Source organism: Anomalospiza imberbis, chromosome 3, assembly GCF_031753505.1.
Source record: "Anomalospiza imberbis isolate Cuckoo-Finch-1a 21T00152 chromosome 3, ASM3175350v1, whole genome shotgun sequence".
Classification (NCBI taxonomy): domain Eukaryota; kingdom Metazoa; phylum Chordata; class Aves; order Passeriformes; family Viduidae; genus Anomalospiza; species Anomalospiza imberbis.
In genome coordinates, this window is record NC_089683.1 from 66,582,968 (window position 1) to 66,601,700 (window position 18,733).

Sequence of the window (18,733 nt, forward strand, 5' to 3'; positions counted from 1 at the left end):
AGCCATCAGTGTGGTAGATATTTCAGAGTTTGGAATGGACATGTCGCTGGGAACAGCACTGTTGTTCATCCAGCAGGGTGCTGTCATTTTTTTCCCTGAAAACGAAGTAAATGTAATACTGCCTAAAACTTAAAAATTCATTAGTAACTGAAATCACTAAGAATCTAGGAACCATTGTGTCTGATACAGCTCTGTAATCTCCACCTCTGAGGCTAAAAGCTTTGTTGAGATGTTCTGTTGATGTTTGGGATTAATGTTTGAATGACACAAAGCCATCCATGTCACCATGAGAGATAAGGACCTGGGGATCCTGGTGGGCAACAAACTGTCCCTGAATCAGCAGTGTGCCCTGGGGGTCAAGAAGGCCGATAATGTCCTGGGATACATTAGGAAAAGCATTGCTATCAGGTTGAGGGAGCTGATCCTGCCCCTGTACTCAGTCTGCATCTGGAAGGCTGTGTCCAGACCTGGACTCTTCAGCACATTACAGATATGGAGCTCCTGGGTGAGTCCAGCGGAGAATCCAATGAAGATGATTGAGAGACTGGAACATCTCTGACGAGGCAAGGCTGAGGAAGCTGGGCCTGTTCAGCTTTGTGAAGAGACAACTTAGAAGAGACCTCATCAATTTGTATAAGTATCTAAAAGATGGGTTCCAAGAATATGAAAACAAGCTCTGCTCTGTGGTGCTGAACAATATGAAGAGAGGAAATGGGCAGAAACTGGTGCACAAGAAGCTCCACCTGAACACGAGGAAGAACTTCTTTACTGTGTGAGTGATCGAGCAGGAACACATTGCCCGGAGAGATTTTCCCTCACTGGCAGTGGCTTTAAACTGGAGTTATTCAAGAACTGTCTGGATGCAATCCTCTGCCATGTGTTCTAGTATGACCCTGGTGGAGCAGGGAGGTTGGACCAGATTGGACCACTGTGATTCTTTGAAGCTGTGAAGCTGTATTGTGCAGTTGACACAAAGGAAGGAAGGAATGCCATCCAAAAGGACTTGGACAAACTTGAGAATTGGACACATGAGAATCTAATGAGGTTCAGAAAGTCCAAGTGCAAGGTGCTGCACCTGGATTGAGACAATCTGAGGCATGAGTGCAGACTGGAAGAAGAACTGAGTGCAGCCCTGTGGAGAAGGACACGGGGGATTGGTGGACGAGAGGCAGTACATGAGCCAGCAGTGTGTGCTCACAGCCCAGAAAGGCAGTTGTATCCTAGGCTGCATCCAAAGCAGTGTGGTCAGCAGGATGAGGAAGGTGAGTCTCCCCCTCTACTCTGCTCTTGTGAGACCCCAACCTCGAGTGAAGCATCCAGCTCTGGGGTCCCAGCACAAAAAAAAAAAAAACATGGACCTGTTGGAACAAGTCCAGAGGAGGGCCACTAAGATGATCAGAGGGCTGGATAACCTTTCCTATGAAGGCAGTCAGAGAGTTGGAATTGTTCAGCCTAGAGAAGAGAAGGCTTCAGGGAAACCTTAGAGCACCTTCCAATACTTAAAGGGGGCCTACCAGAGAGCTGGACTGGGACTTTTTACAAGGGCATGTAGTGTTAGAACAAGAGGGAATAGCTTTAAAGTCACAGACAGCAGGTTTAGATTGAGTATTAGAAGGAAATTCTTTCTGACAATAGAGAGCTCCTGACACAGATTCCTCAAAGTTCTGGTTGCCCAATCCATGGAAGAGGTCAAGGCCAGGATGGGACTTTGAGCAACCTGCTCTAATGGAAGGTGTCCCTGAACACAACAGGGGAGTTGGAACTAGGTGATCTTTAAGGTCCTTACCAACCCAAGCCATTCCATGATTCTATGATTTTTTTTTAAATGCATTTAAGAAGTCTTTTCCTGTAGTCTAAGTTTTAAGACTTCAAAGATTGTTTCATCTGTGGGAGACGTTCTACTTCCATGTCCATTGGAAATTTATGCATTGTCTATGTGAATTTTTTTTTGTAATTACTGATGCATGAGAGCAAGGACATGAAGAAAATATTTGGCACAGTGCCAGAAATACAATGATTTCTTACATTGTAGTGAGGACATAAAAGTTGTGCAATAGCTAAAAGGTGGAACCAAAGCCTTTCTGGCTCCTTCTCAGCAAATCTTCATTTACATCTTAAGGACTACTTTTTTTTAAAAATTTATTTTAATTAAATTAAATTAGTTTTTTGTTGTATTTCAACTCTTGACTTTAAAGAGTTTGTGGTTGATTGTTTTTAAAATTTATCTAAAATCTTATTAAAGCATTTACACTGTATGATATTTGATGGCTGAAAGTTTTTATCTGAGAAAGAAAAATATTTAATCTTTATTTTGCTTAATAGAAAAAGCAGAGCAGAAAAAAGTAGGAAAGAAAAAAAAAGGAGAGAAAGAAAAAGGCAAGGTAGCACTTCAGTCTCCAGAAAAGTTGGCAAAAGCCCAAGGCCTTCAGGACTTAACTGAAAGTAAGTCCTATTGTTTTGAAGCTAAAAATACAGACAGGAGATATATGTAAAGCAAAAGGCTTTGCTTTAACTGGGTTTTGAACTTAACTGGGGGGGGAGGTTGTATTTACTTTTTACTTTTTTTTTGTTTAAATTATAGTTATTTATAGCTCATGTTACACACTGAAGTCATTGTAACCTAATCTGCAATATAGATTAAAAATAGTATATTGCAGTGCTTCGTTTTAGTGCCAAACTGTCTTACAGTTGCAGCAGTCCTTCCTCTTTTGTACTTTATTTGTTCAATATCCACTTTATATACAAAATTGCAGTTGGAAAAAGCAGGAACGCTTCTTTGTCAAAGGGCAGGGGAGCTTGGGGGGGAGGCAGAAATATTTGTTAGAATTCACTCCATGATGTAAATCTAAATTTTTTTATCGTTATCCAGGAAATACATAGTGGTGAATTTGATTCCTGTATTGATATATTCATAAGACCATAAAAATTAAGTAAATTCTTGCTTTGTGCATTTATATTTAATGTTAAAAACAAACAAACAAAAAACCTCAAGAAAATACATTTTAGACAAATTACAAATAAATACTAATCAGTCAGCTAAACAATCAACCAAGATATTTCAAATGTATTAGCATAAACTGTAGAAGATCTTAACAAATATACAATAAGCTTATATGCTCTTGGCTTTGCTTATGTTTGGAAACATGTGGCATTTCCATGTGACTAGCAGCAAAAACCACTTATTAACTGGAGTAATTTGCAGTTGCAAATCAGTAGGTGAGAATAGGTAGAACATCTTCTTAAGGGAAATAACTGCAAAGTAAAAATGAAATTTACTACATAAATGGAAGGTATTCCTGCTTCTTGATTTGAATCCTGATTAAAATGAGTGATTTAAATAATTTTAAACTACAGCAAACTAAGATTGTGGTTTGTCATCAGCAAATATATTTCTTTAAATTCCTACCTTACATACCACTAAATGAGTTAAATGGCAGTAAATTTTAAAATATATTGCAGGAATGTAGTTTGTTTAGCATAGCACGTGTGGAATAGGAAATGAGGTGTTTCATGTGACTATAAGTAAAGTGACTAACTAGTACTCAAGCAGGTGATTGAGAAAAGAAAGTGGAAGGGAAGCAAAAAGATCTAAGATATGTATTCTAGAAAGTGTGCAAAATGAGTGAAAGGGCATTAAAAAAAAAGAGGCAGTGCTTCCATGTGATAATGACATGATTTTTAGATCTTTATCCTGCCACTTAAAGCACAGTTTATGCTTTTTTCTGAAAGCCAATTAGTGTCCTGTGAAGAGGTTATTTAGAAAGATTATTAATTCAGGTCTCAAGTACACTGATCAGAGAACTATTTTATCCTAAGTTTGAACCAAAAAAGACTTTTGGAGAAGAGGTAAGTATCTCTGTAGTAACAGAGCAAATTTAGAATTATTAGACTGAAAGGAAAAAAAAAAGGAATTGAGGTTTGAAATAATACTGAATTATGATGCATTTTTGTTGTGAGAGTGTAGCCAAAAGAGGGAAATCTTGCAGGCTTTATGAGACACACGGTCTGCAGAGTGGCTCCGGACAGTAGAACCATTGTTGTGCATAAAATAACATCTGAAACTAGGTTTTGATTCAAAGTCAGACTCCAGAGGCAGTAGTTGTAAAATGTTTCTGAATTTTTCTGGTGGAATTTTGTAACAGTGACTTTACTTATTGCAGCAATACTTTTTTCTTGTTTTTTTTTTTTTTAATTTTAAGTGATGTGAAAACTCTTTCATTCCCAGCATGATAAAAGTGCTTATTTCCCTTCTGCAAGCTTTCACTCTGCCTGTTGACTGTTGACTTCAAGGAAATTTTTCTTCTTTGTGATAAATATGGACTGTTTCTAAAGAGATACTCAACTACTCCAGATATTATTTATATTTGACTTTTAAAATGGCAAAACTTTCTGTATTCATTGCATTTTGTATTCATGACCTTGTTATTCATGGCACATTGAAGTACCAGTTACTTCCAAGTACTTGGAAACTTCTCTTACAGGCTTTTGATTTTGTGTGGGCTATAAGGTTGTGGTGAATTGATGCTGTCTGGCAGCTAAGCCACCACCCATCCACCTGGTCACTCCCCACAGTGGGATGGGGCAGAGAATGAGGACTGAACCCTTTGCCCACCCCCAGTGTTCTTGCTGGGGTAGTGGAGTGAGAAATAGAGGATTTATTGGTGTGCGGCTCGGCTCAGCAGCCACTGACGTACTTGTGTGTTACCCCAGTGTTTTGGTGATGTATCTAAAATGGTACCACAAGGGCTGCCTGGATGATAGCTCAAACCCGGCCTGATCCAATAAAAACATATGCAGTTCTGAACCACTTGCACAGTCAGACCAATGCCTGCTGCACCCCACAAACACATTATGAATAGCAGGATCATTGAAGCATTGAACTTGTTTCTCTATTCATCCAGTTGTGTGGATCGAGCTGAATAACAAGCCCTTGATATGGTCAGTCTGAACCCTTCCTGAGAGCAACCAAACTTTGTCTTTGATAAAGGACTTCTCTGACTGACTTTTGATCTGACTTTATCAGTCAGCCAGTCTTTGGGAAGTTTTGGCAGACAATTCATATGTTCCTACTGTACTTTTCCACTCAGCAGCTTTTTCTTCTGGTAACAAACCTTTCATACTTAGGGTATCCCCCTGTTTTATGAGCAGTCATTACAGTGAAATGATATGATGTGAGATGAGGTACTGTGAGGTGAGAGTCCAAAGAGACACAGGGTCACCAGGCAGGTGCAAAGGAGAGCTGCTTTATTGTAAAAACCAGGCCTTTTTTATGCAGTCAGGCCTTTATCAGTTACATACTTTTAAATCATAACATTATTATTATACTTAGAAGTTTTTGAACTCAAATGAGTAGATCTGTAATTATCCAAGTCAATGAGATAAACGTCACATCACTGTAACATTCTTATAATTTTTTTTTTTGCCTATTCAAGAGTTTTCATTTACAAGACTGAAGCCTAATGTTTTGGTTTTTCAAGTGCATATCATCATTCTGCGATATTTGTGTCACTTCAGAAGAGCACACAGGTTATTTTTCTGAAAACTCAAAAATAACTTCCAATATGCAAAGCTGATCTGTGTCTATCACAGCAGCAGAAGTTAACATCTGAGCTGCACACCTGATGGTCAGGATATTGAAAGCCAACTGATGTGTTTTCATGGAATGTTTTGGGTTGGAAGCAACCTTAAAGATCATCTACTTCCAACCCTCTGCCATGGGCAGGAACATCTTCCACTAAGCCAGAGTTCTCACAGCCTAACCCATGCAACCTGGCCTGGAACACATACAGGGATGGGGCATCCATAGCTTCTCTGAGCAACCTATTCTGGTGCTTCAACATCCTCACAGTAAAGAATTTTCTTTCTACATCTAAGCCTGCCCTCTTTCAGAGGGGTCAGTTAAAACAATTGCCCCTTCTTCTATTACTCCATGGCCTGAAGATTCTCTCTTCAGCTTTCCTGTAAGCACATCTTTAGATACTGGAAGGCTACTCTAATATCTCCCTGGAGCCTTTTCTAATTCAGGCTGAACAACACAAACTTTTCCAGCCCTTCTTCATAGGAGAGGTTCTCCAGCCTTCACATCACCTTTGTGGTTCTCATCTGGCATCATTAGTCTACTAATCATAAAGTTATACTATACCATCAGCTCTTGTTTGATAGATAAATATTTAAAAGAAACATTAAGAATGAGAAAATTCTTTGCAAATCATATGCAAAACATATGATAAACAAATAAAAATGGTTAAGATCTATTAAAACCAACAATTTTAATTCCTGGCCTTTCTTTTTAAGTGACTGGATATGTATTTTACATGGATCAATTAAAATCTTACTTTCCCTTCTTGAAGGGACAGAAGCATTTTTTTGTGTTGTTCAGTGCTCATTCTCTGTAAGTGAATTTGCAAAGCTGCAAGTGTGAAATGTTAGTAGCTACATGGATTCAGAATTTTTTAACAAAGGACTCCAGAATTATTATATCCACACTGATGGATAGAAATAACAGGCTTTGCTGATTCTGTTTTGTTGTACTGTGTATTATAACATTTTTCATCTAATAGTGCAATTTTATAAAGGCTGTCAGCTTTAACTAGTTTCCCCAAATGCTGAATCCACACTAATCATCATTACACTTGGTGCCAAATATTTTGCATAAATTGTCCTCATTTTTTGTACAGTGAGAAAAGATCAAATAATATGTAATTTTTAAAGCTACTGACATAATGTACTACTATTGTAATGGTATTATTAAAGTGAATATGATGTGCCTGGTTAATCATTTGCATGCTCCAATAATTTGTTCATTGCTGTTTATTGTCTGCCCTGCAGACATTTTATTTCATAACCCATCTGGACTGAGTATGACAGCTTTACATTCCACCTGGTATTTGATTAAACACTTTTATTTCAGAAATACTTCTCACATGCAATGAGATCGGTATACCTTGTGGCACATACTGTTCTGTAATGTGCAGGACATCATAGCTAATATTGCTGTGTTTGTAGCAGATCAGATATATTGGTAAGGACTGAGATTAAAGTTAACAATAGCCTTGCTTTTGAATAAGTTGAAACCCACACCTAACACAAGAGCTGTGGTTAACATAGGAATCACATGCATGCAGTGAGAAAAATTAGGAATCCATTGGAAAGTAACTCTTACTTGCCTTTAGCTTATATTTAATTGGGTAATTGAATTCCTGGAAGAATATATAAGATGCGAAGATATTAGACTTTGAGAATAAAATGTTGCATACCCTCTAAATAAATAGAGTTTAGGTCTGAAAATTTGTATTTTCCAGACACTTGCCTATTTATATGCAGATAGCTTCGTTTTATTTCATTTCACGGAAAATACCTATTCTTAGTGCAACTTCCAGTTGAATATTTATTAGATGGGGATGGGATTTGTTAGATGGGGATAGAATCATAGAATCATTTAGGTTTGAAAAGACCTTTAAGTTCATTGAATCCAGCTGTTAGCCTGTATTGCTAAGCCCACCACTAAACCATGTTCCTCAGTGCCACATCTACATATCTTTTAAATACCTCCTGGTATGATGGCTCAACCACTTCCTTGGGCAGCTTGTTCCAATAATTAACAACTCTTTCTGTGAAGAATTTTTTCCTAAAAAACATTCTGTTGAAAAACCGTTGTCACAACCTGTGTACTAAAATCTTGTATGTGAGTTTTCTGAGATGACTAAGGGAAAGTAGAGAGAAATAGATACCTTTCTTTTTGAGATGTCTTTTTGTTAAAACCAGAGATGTATGTTTTATGTTTTAGACTTTTAATTTCCCTTCAGCATGAACTGACTATCAGATATCCTTGTCTTCTCTTAATGATTCAGGAATTAGCAGTGGCTTGTGGGAGGATGGATTGTGAGAGAATAGAGATAGTGCTGAAGGCAATCTCGCCCCTGAGGAGTTGCAGCTGTACTAATTACCAAAGAGTGGGAACAGCCTTGTCTTTAATAGGTCACAGCTGTGTCCAGTAAGGATGGTCCAGTAAGGATGGGTGTTATAAAAGAGTGGGTCAGCTGGTTGAGAGGAGTGTTGGAGTCAGTTGGCTGTGCTGTTGTGAGGAGTAAGTATCAGGCAGTTGTGCTAGGGACAGTAAGGGTTAGTGTGTGCTGTTAAGGACAGAAAGGGTCAGGCAATCGTGATAGGGACAGGAAGGGTTCATATGTGCTACTAGGGACAGATAGGAATCAGCTGGCGGTGTGGAAGAAAGAGAAAAGGAGTAAGTGTTGTGAGAAGCTGCCTGTGAGGACTCGTGGAGAAAGGGTTTGAAAGTTTTACAGTAAGATAATAAATTAACAGTGGCAGTCAGTTCCCATCCACTGTTGATTGGTGTCAAGCACTGAGCCACCAATTGGTGGCCTGTATGGGGGTGAGTTCTGACAGTGGCCTCTTTCACAGATAAGAGTAGGAGATGATCATATGGTTGCCTAGTGTGACAGATTTTTAGGCTTAACAAAGTGAATTTGCCCCTGTTTCTATTCCTTGCCTGTAGCAGAACTACAGACAAACAAGCTTCTATAAGGTATGTGGGATAAGAACTTCATACTTTCTGAGGCAGCCATCATTACCTCAATTTTTTCATCTGCTTGGCAGAAGCGACAGCAGTAACCATGCACTATGTTTCTCAAATTACTTATCTCAATCTCTATATCCCTTGGAAGCAGTGGCCAGAGCTCTGGCTTTGGATCCTTTTGTTGGCAAGATCAAATTTTGCCTTCACTGGTAAGAAGCATTTAGCTAGTACTGGCCAATCAGAATGTTTTTACTTCATCTACACAGATTATGTGTGTTGTTTTCTTTATGCTAGTATCTACTGGTTTTGAAATTTGAAGTAGAGAAAAAAAACAATGTTGAAAGCTACCTCACTACCTCTGATCTGTCATATTTTTAAATTGTATTTTCTGTCACTCATTTATGAAAAATAAGTAAAATATGCAAGTGCTGTTGATTATTTAAATGAGGTGTTTTTTTCCATCCATGGCTTCTTTTTAGAGTGCAATACAATGAGCTCTTCTTTTGAATAAAATAATAGTCAGGCAAAGAAAATAGTAATAAAAATAACACAGAGAAAGCACAATGATGTAGTGTGAGCTACAGCTATGTTTTTTACTCTTTACCTTGTTCTAAAGCATGTTGATGTTTTCTGTGTAGAATTGCCCATACCAACCCAGCCAGAAATGGTCGTGTATGCTGGCTGTATACCACTGCATTTGTTTGAAGAGGACATTTTTTTATTAACACAAATGGTAAGATTCTGTGCTCCCAGGACAGGAAAACATTCCTTATTTTGTTATCAGTGTTTCATTTTGTTGCAACAATCTTGTAACAAAAAGAATACAATTAGCACAGTGAAACAGTCACTAGATGATAACTCTCAGTTACATTTATATTTTGGTACTTCTGTGTTCTGAACATGCCTTTCCCTGCCAAAGCCTGCTGATTTTACTGAGTTTTCCTCCAGTTTCCTCAGGATCCCAGAACCTGAAGTCTCATAAGAGAGACTAGATGTGGTCTAGAAAATGTATCATGATGAGATGCTTCTGAATGGAAAGTCTAATTATTTTAAGGGCTACTTGAAAAACATGAATTTTAATTTTTTGAAGACAGTTAAGATTCCCTGTATGTTGTTATATAAGAAATAGCATGTTTATATCAATTTCTGATATTAGTGTTGTAACTGGTAGAAGCAGCTGGAAAAAATGTAGTGCTTAATGAAGCTGAGGTAAAAACAACACTTAAATTTCTACTTAGTCACTCACACTCCTCAGAAAGCTTTTTGTAATGGCAGAGCAGGCTTTCTTGAGTTGATTATTAATTAGGTGTCTTTTTTTTTTTTTTTGTACATTTAAATTTTATCTATTATAGTTATATCATTACTTTTGAAGCTGTCTTCTCAGGAAACTGGTAAGCCTAATAAAGAAATTTCCAGAAATGTTTTGCAGGTGTTATGCTTTAGTGCACTTAATTCTTGCACTAATCTTTTTTAATTGTGCTGTGTATTTTATGCAATTTTGAATATTAACATGTTATCTGTGATATTGTTTGAATTTATTTTAATTTAAGGTTTCAGTCAATATTGTCTTTTTGCTAATAATAAGTAATGCTAGTCATCAAAAGGCAAGTGGAAGTGGGGACATGGGCTTATATCTTTCCTGCCACCTAACACCCTGAGTCTCAAACTTAACTACAGTCTGTTGGGATATAGAGATTACTGAAAAAGAAGTATAGGATGAGACAGATGAATCTATATGTCCAAACTAGTATTTTAGTAAAGACTTGATAGAAAAATGGAAGTTGACAGGAGTCAAATTTAGAAGAGTAGGGGATTTCTTATGGATAAAAACCCCACCATTTTCAAGCTGTATTAAAGGGTTGAGGAAAACGACACTGATTGAAATGAAGTTTAGAAAATGAATTCACTGGGATAAGAGTTGCTCCCTAAACTCAGAGAAAATTTTGTCATTGACTGCAGTTGTGCCAGAATTTTCCTCCCAGATTTTTGCAGTATCCCTTTTAGCTTTACTTTCTAGTATGGATTTCCTTGGATTGTGGTGGCTTGAATTTGTCTTGGTTGCTCAAATAAAATGAAAAAAATATCAATAATTGAGTCATACAAGTGTCTAGTATGCTCAACAGCTAAATTCCCCTCTATGACACCTAACTGGTTATTTTCAAAATCCTTTTCAATCTTGGATGTTTTAACTGGCATTTTTAATTTAAATCATTCTCCACTCTTCAACTGACAACCACAACATTGTTCTCTATAGAGTTCCTAAATACAGAACCAAAGGAACACTTTAAAATTAGTAGAGGCCATCAGACTTGCTGATGAGTATGGTAAAGAAATAAGTTATTGATTTACTTAGCATGTGTGCTTTTAAAATTAAAAGGATGGTCTAACTACTGGTCTCTTTTAAATCTTGTAACAGAACTGTCAGTTGAGTTGTTAAGTACTAGGCCATTATTATTTTAGTGTGAAGAGCACCACTCAATGTCCACATGTAAAATTGTTATTAAGTCTGTTGCTAAGGGCTTTGGTATACAGGTCAACTGAACTGTCTCTAATGTGTTTTATAAATCATCCATCACATAAAAATCTTAGCTTGAATGATGTGTTGGTTCAAAGCAATACATTACAGAGTTTTTACAAGGTATCTAAAAGACCAGTTGATTTCAGGATTCTTCCACTTTATAAATTCAGCATGAAGTAAGGACATTTTCCCTAAGAAAGTGTTTTTTTTTTAAAGTATGATTAATTAAAAGAAAATATTGTGCCTATTGTTTTCTTACATATTCATTGTCTGTTATGGTTATATGAATAAGTTAAAAGAAGTGATGAATTTATTATAAAAAGTGAAATGCATGTAAACGCCTAAATATACTTCTTGTGCTGAATATCAAATTCTAATCATGTTTTTGGATAGTCTTGCCAGGTGAACTATATTAATTTCATTTGTTATACAAGCTGTTAGATTCCTTTGTGTGCATACTGTTCCTGTTTGTTAGACAGACATAAGGAGAAAGAAGATCTGACTCAGGTTATCCTTCCATGTTCCATAGGCTGATTCTTCAGAGAAGATGAGGCAGTATGGGCTTTCCCATATGCACAGCCATCCTGTCCTGATCACTAGAACTAGGTCCTGTCCTCTGGTAGCACCTTCAGAACCACCACCACTTCCACCTTGGAAGCTTTTCCGTCCAAAAAAGAAAGTTGTTGTGACATCTGAACCCCAAGGTCTGTCTACTAAAAACTGCAAAATAAATTTGTAATTACATTGTAATTATTTCAGGACCATACTTATCATCTGTTAGCTCAATTTCAATTGAACTAAATTTTGTATTACTTCCTCTTAGCCATTTTTTCTATATGCTTTGAGAAATGTCTTAATTTACGTTGAAAAAAGCACTATAGTGGAGCAAATGAAGAGGGGATGTTATCAAAGTAACACAGAAGCTCTCTGATCCAGAACCATGAAAGCTTCTGAACACCTTTTAAAAATTTAAAGTATGTGACTAGTCCTGCTGCATCAACTCATGGTTTTAGAGTAATTTTTTTCCTAGGGTTGTCTGTACTGCATAATGGAGTTACATGATATGAGAAAGCTTGAGCATGAAAGTGTTACAGGCAGGCTAGCAAAGTATAGTGGAATAAGAAATAGAGGAAATTGGCAAAGGCAAAAAGTGCTGTCGTAGTTGTTTTGAGCTACCCTGGCCAACTTTACATATAAATTAGGCACAATTTAATGCTTTGCAGGCTGATGATCAGAGTGTAAAGCATTTATTTTTTTATGATCTGTCACCTAGAACCACCCCTGTTTTTTCTGTTCCATTCAAGTGCATGGGATAATACTTGGAAAATTATTTAGGGGTGATGAATCCCCATTGGAAATTATTTCCCAACATTTCTAGTATTAAATACATTTATGAATGCAAATATTTAACAAGTTACTTTTTTCCCCAGAGTCTGTGGTAGAGAAACCTGAAAAATATGTTGAGATCGCTAGCCTATTTTTGAAATACAAATTGGATATTGTCAAAATTCCAACAGACATGTAAGTATATAATGCAGTTTCAGCATTAGCATTGTGAAAGTACAATGACTTATCTTTACTTGTGTCACAGGGAAAAACTGCTCAGATCATGTCTGAAGCACATCAGGACAAAGCATTCTGTTGATGTTTTGGTGTCACATAATTAAAGAGCTATCAGTGAACGGTACATTTAGGATCTATATCAACAGTACAACAGTTAAGTTTGTATACTAGATGCTTACAAAATGCTAATAAACACCTAAAAACTTCTGAATGCCTTCCTGCAGCTAATCTCAAGAAGTTCCAATTGGGCACACAGATGCATACATATGCAATTATACTCACCCTCCTGTCTTTGAGGCTTACGAACACCTCCTGTTTTGGGAGTGCAGCACACACTTCCTGTTGAAGATGAGAGTCTCTGGGCTTGGCTGTGTCTCCCTACATTCTGCTCATGACTGTACTGCTGAGAAAGCTTCCTGGGGGTGGACATGCCCACATGGGTCTTCACTTGTGACACCCAGTACAGACAGTCACCTAGGCAGATGCACACTTCTCAGGGCTTCTGACATTGGAGGACAGACAGTGCTGTCAGGCAAAGACACGTTACCATATTCTCTACCCAGTGGGCCCAAAGATGTAGAATTTTTGCTAGATTACTTCTGCCAGAAATAAGAATATTCTTTGAAGTATTTCAAAGTTTCCCTCAAACTACTTGTCTTTTTTTAATTCTAACACATAACAAGGAAATAATTGACTAGCCAGTCAGTATTTTCATGGGCATCACAAGTTTGATATGGAACACGTAATGTTTATGCATAAAAGAGGCTGTTCTCTGTACATGATTGTTATTACAACAGGCCCCACAGAGTGTAGATGAAGCAGCTCATGGTCAAAACACAGCTTTGTATAAATGCCTTGTGTTAAAGACTGTTTGGAAGTCCTATAAACCCTTGAAAACCAAAGTCTTTATATAGGATGTCTTAGAAGTTTCAGAAATTGTTGTATACATGACTTCTAGTCAATCTTCTGTGCTCAGCATAATACTTGCTTCCTGACAAGAAAAGAAAGATTACCATAAAATTTATCAGAGCTGTGTGTTTTTCCACAGGACACACTGCATAATGCACTTCTGTCAGGTTTCAGCTTATGATGTGAACAGTCAGAAAAGTTCTAGAGTTATTAATCCTGTCTCTTTTATTCTGGTTGTGCTTCTGTCACAAAGAATTGAATGTATCTTATACCCAGTGTACACCAAAAGGTTTATGTCATTTTGGAGGATATGATTTTCCTGAGACTTGAATCCAAAAATAGATTGTAAATTGTTGGAGATCTGTGTATATTCTTAGGGTGTGTACACCTTTTGTTGAGTACATCTCTAAATAAACTGACTAAATTACATATGTGGCAGGTTCTACATTTTGATCATCATAATTGGATGGACTGATAATAAACGTGTTAGATATTCTTAATTTTTTTGAACAGTAGCATTTGTCCATGGGTGACATGACCTTGGAATATTCTGGTAATGTAATTGTTTTGCTGATACAGCTGCATTTTGTCAGTTAAAAGTACTTAAATTACAGCTTGTTTTCAAACAGTAGGAGTAGTAATACATTATAATGCTCTAAGCAATTAACAGGCTATCAAAGTAATGAGAGATTTAATAATGAAGATGTTGAAGTATTTGCACTTTAACAGATTTTATATTGGTTTTTCATATTTGATAGATTGCTTCATTGTCAATTTAACCCATTTGGGGAAGGATAGTTTATTTAATATGCTAAGTTTCCATGACAATTAGCTACTTTAATCTTTGTGATTTAATTAATAGGTAGCAGCAAAAAAAAATATAGCAGGTATTAACATTTCATTCAAATAATATAGCTGTGTAAATGAGATAAGGGACTTAGATACACAGTTGGGACTGAAGGTTTTTAATCTCTTCCTTTTCTTCTAATAAATTATTTTGAAACACTAAAAGGCAAGATAATTTTGATTGTTACTGCAAAAGATCTTGGTCTTTCATTATCTCAGTCCTTAGAAACTAGATAACACATGCTTAGATTTAATTTGTTCTTTATTGCTGTAATAGCACAATTACACACTTAAGTCTAATTAGTATGTATACAAAATTGTTTTGGTCTTGTTCTTCTAGTTCTTCATTTAACAAGCAAAGAATTACTTATATTTCCTTCAGTTTTTATTCCTGCCTCCAGTGAAGTCAGCAACAAAGCTTTCTTTTGCTAGTACCAGAATAGGCCTGCACAGGTTTCCTTGGTTATCCTGTGTTTTAGGTAGCTATGGAGACCCATTTTGAGGGAAAAGACAAAAAGTATTCTGACATAAAACATTTTAATTTTTTGCCTTACCTCCCTTCAAGTAGTATTTTTTTCTTTGTCTAGGGGCCATAGTAATTTATTCACTTCTGACATTGTCTAGTTTTCAGATGGCTTGGGTTTTGCTTTTTTGAGGGTTAGTTAAGAGGTCTGTCTATCATTAAGTTTGTGTGTAGTGCCAAGCCAGTAATGACAGGAAATATATGAAGATATGGATTCTGTGCTGCCCCAGGAATCTTTCAAAATAAAGGAGACACAAATTAACTGTTCTGTTAAGAATAGTTATGAAGACTGTCATTTGAAAGGAAATGTGTGGATTAAAGTGTTTGCATTCTCTTTTGTTATTTAGCCACTTTCTACCGTCTACCCTCAAAAAAGGATTTAATTCTATATCCCATCTCACTACTGTTAGTGAAACTGATGAAAATGACAGTAATGGGGATATGAATCAAAATGGGAGATACACAAATGCAGAAGATTATTCTCAGGTAATATTTCTATTTTTTTAACTTGACCTAGTTTTATATTACAAAGGAGATTGAAAGACAAAATAGAAACTATTTAATACTGAAATACATGTTTTCAAAGACATTTTAGAAAGCTTTTTCCCTTTTTATTTAAGTAACTTCCCTACCCTTTCTGTTTTATAGTTATATTGATGTGTATTGGGTGGGAAATCTTTCTTAATACCTTATCTTTAACTTTATTTTTTATGATTTTCACTCACATTATAAAAGTTCTATTACTAACACTGTCCTGGTTTTGCTGTTTAAAATCCTTTTGATAGGAGTATCTTAAAAAGATAGGCTGCAGTGTTCTAAATAAATCTTAGTTTATATTATGAATAGTTTATTTTGACTGTAGTGCAAGATGTACCTAGGCATGTGACTAGAAAAACGTAAACTTTATTAACACATGCCTAAAAATGACATCCTCATTTAGGACTGAATGGAAGGATTTCTGGCTAGATCTAGAAAAAGAGGTAGAGCTTCACTGCTCAGTTGGCCTGCTCTTAAATTTCAGAAGCTCTGCATTCTAAAGGAATCCTCAGCTATGATATAGACCCTCAGGCTTCCTGCGCAGCTCTGTGAGGGAATGACATTCCTCCAAACAAGTTCACTAGAAGCAGCACTGACTACAAGTTGGCTCAAACCACCCAAGCCAATGCTAGTTACTAGGTAGAAGTCTCCACTGTAATTTTCCAAGATAGATAAGATTAATCTTACCTAAGTTGAATGAAACATTACCAGGATGACTTTGGGAAGTTGAAATTACTGATTTTTGAAATACTTTTCTTGATTCTGTTTTTAAATTGGAGTGTGAATATGCTACCAAAGTCTGCTTTTAGATAAATCTTTTACAAAATTCTCCTTCTAATATTTAAATCTTACAAGTTTAACAGAGAAAAAAATGATACTTTCAAGGACTTTCTGAACAATACATTTAATGAAAAAATATTTTATATAGGGAAATAATTGGCAACATAGAGAAATAAAGACTTAAATACTCACTTAAAAAGAAACAAACAGAGCTCCACTGAAGTTATTTAATTTGCTCAACACCTACAAAAAAACTCAATGTGGCAGTGCCAGCATCTCTTCAATTTCATTCTTACTCCAGTAAACACTACTCAGAAGGCCGTTTGATAGCATTTCTCTTTTGGCTTTAATTTTTTAAATGAATAGGAAGTAATTTTCTGTGTAATTTTTGGAGTGTCTATTTATTTTTCCTCTGCACAGTACACTTATACCATTTTTATATTTCAGATCTATATGAATACTGTGTGTTTAGATAATGTACATGTGTGGATATCATTAGTGGATTTAAGAATTTTAAAATAAGGCAATTCTGCAGGGAAGAAGAATGCTTTACAATGGAATATATCTATGAGCTGTGATTCTGTGATATACTTAGCTATTCCATATTTTGTATACATTTTATAAACAATAGCCTAATTAGTACTTCAATAGTACTTTACCTTTAAAAGTATTTTTAATAAAGGCATCATACAAAAATCATTACAAGAAGCATCAGGGTAAAAAGGAGCTTGTAAGCATGTCTTGGTTTGGAAGAAATTTGGAAGGCAACCTCTGAAATGAGGTCCCTCTAGAAAGCAAATTCAAACAGCCCCTCCTCCCACCAGTTTGGGAAAGATTTCCTTGGAGAAAAGTGGAAAAAACTGTTTATTTAACAAGCAAAGTATTCACTTAACAAGCAAAGTATCCACAAACATGAAAAAAATTAATAATATTGAACAATAGAACCTCTAGCTCTTCTGAAGAGATGGCAAATCCAGAAAGTCCTTTTTGTGGGCTGTAGGTCAGCTTGCTCAGTCTATTATCACTCCCTCCTGCTCTGGAAAATGCTGTGTCCTGGGCCCCAGTGGGCCAATGTGAACTTCCAATATTTTTTCTAAATTTTCAGTCCAAAATAAGTTTTAACAGTTTCATAAAAACTCAGCAACCTACAGTCCAAAAAACTCTCTGCTTCAGCTAGCAAAAAATCTAATTAAAAGCAAAAGACAGCTCTCTCTCACTGTCCGTGCTGCAAACAACACACACCAAAAGAATGTGAACCAGCAAGTGCAATTTCTGCAAACTGTGCACTTCTTCTCTCCCCACCTTCACTCTGGAACCAGTCTTAAGAGTGCAAAACTTAACATCCAACATAAAGAGAACAGACAATTAGAAATACAAGCATCATAAAATCACCCTCAAACAAAGTAGCATCTTATAGCATATAATAATTATTGTTTTCATTATTTCAGCTTCTAGGTGTACAAATACAGATTTGGCTAGTTGTAAATTAATAGAAGTTTATGTGCTGGAATATCAAAGGAGTGTGAAACATCCCTTAGATTTTCTCGCCTAGTCCCAGAGTCATTTAGAAGGCTGATCTGTCACAGTAGGACATGCAGTCAAGGAGAGACAAGGGCGAGTATGAAAATACATTACAGAGACACTGATGAAGCAGGAATGGTTGGAAGAAGACATGAATGTGATGTAGGCAGAGGGCAGTCTGATTCAGACATGAAATGTAAGAAGTTATGAACAGCTAATTGACTTGTACGTGAACTTTTGCCTCAATTTAATATTACTTAATCAATTTAAACCTCAGTTGAAAAATGCTGTGCCTGTTAATAGCTAAAGTATGCAAGTAGAACTTCATTTTTACAGAGTGGAAAAGAAAATGTTTTTTACTTGGAGGACAATCTTCTTTTTTTTGCATATTAAATCTTTTCATCAACAAAATTATGAGGATACCTCTGGCAAATTCATAAAGGAAGAGCTTGCTTTCTGTAGTTTTAAAACTTAATATAATAATGTATGCTTTTTAAAAACAAGTCAATTAGGGATTAAAAAAAAGCAAACACTGAAAGAGAAACTTTGATATCCCAAATTATTATTGCTAATTTTTAAAATTTTGCATTGTAGTTTACTGAATGTGAATAACTTTTTCTCCATTTTAAACTGAGGCATTACTAGTCAGGAGACATCTGCTTTAAAACCTTTGATACAGGTTTGGTAAATTTTGGGATGCAGCAGTTCTGTTCTTCAAGCTGACTGAAATTCAGTCAGCTGCTTTGCCAGATATTCGACAAGTTTAAACTGTCATATTTCAATTTGCTCTAATGTAAACTTCATGAAGTAACATTACTGAATATCAGATTCACTATTTGCAAGGTCTGTTGTCACAGAAACAGAGACTAGTGATACATGAAAGAAAAAATTCTAGGAGCTGGATGTACCTTCTTTGAAAAATATGAAGCTGAAAGACATGCCATTATCTATCATGTCCTTAAAATATTCATGCTAAAAAATAGAAATGCTTCAGTATTGA

The 18,733-nt window shown here is 36.1% G+C and overlaps 1 protein-coding gene across 1 annotated transcript in view; it reads left to right on the forward strand.

Moving 5' to 3' along the window:
* ADGB (androglobin) overlaps window positions 1-18,733 on the forward strand; it is an 85,612-nt gene that overhangs the window by 13,459 nt on the left and 53,420 nt on the right. The window contains exons 8-12 of the mRNA XM_068184889.1: window positions 2,323-2,442; window positions 9,175-9,269; window positions 11,584-11,758; window positions 12,485-12,575; window positions 15,243-15,381. Of these exons, the coding sequence (XP_068040990.1) occupies window positions 2,323-2,442; window positions 9,175-9,269; window positions 11,584-11,758; window positions 12,485-12,575; window positions 15,243-15,381 (620 nt within the window). The remainder of the gene's footprint in view (window positions 1-2,322; window positions 2,443-9,174; window positions 9,270-11,583; window positions 11,759-12,484; window positions 12,576-15,242; window positions 15,382-18,733) is intronic.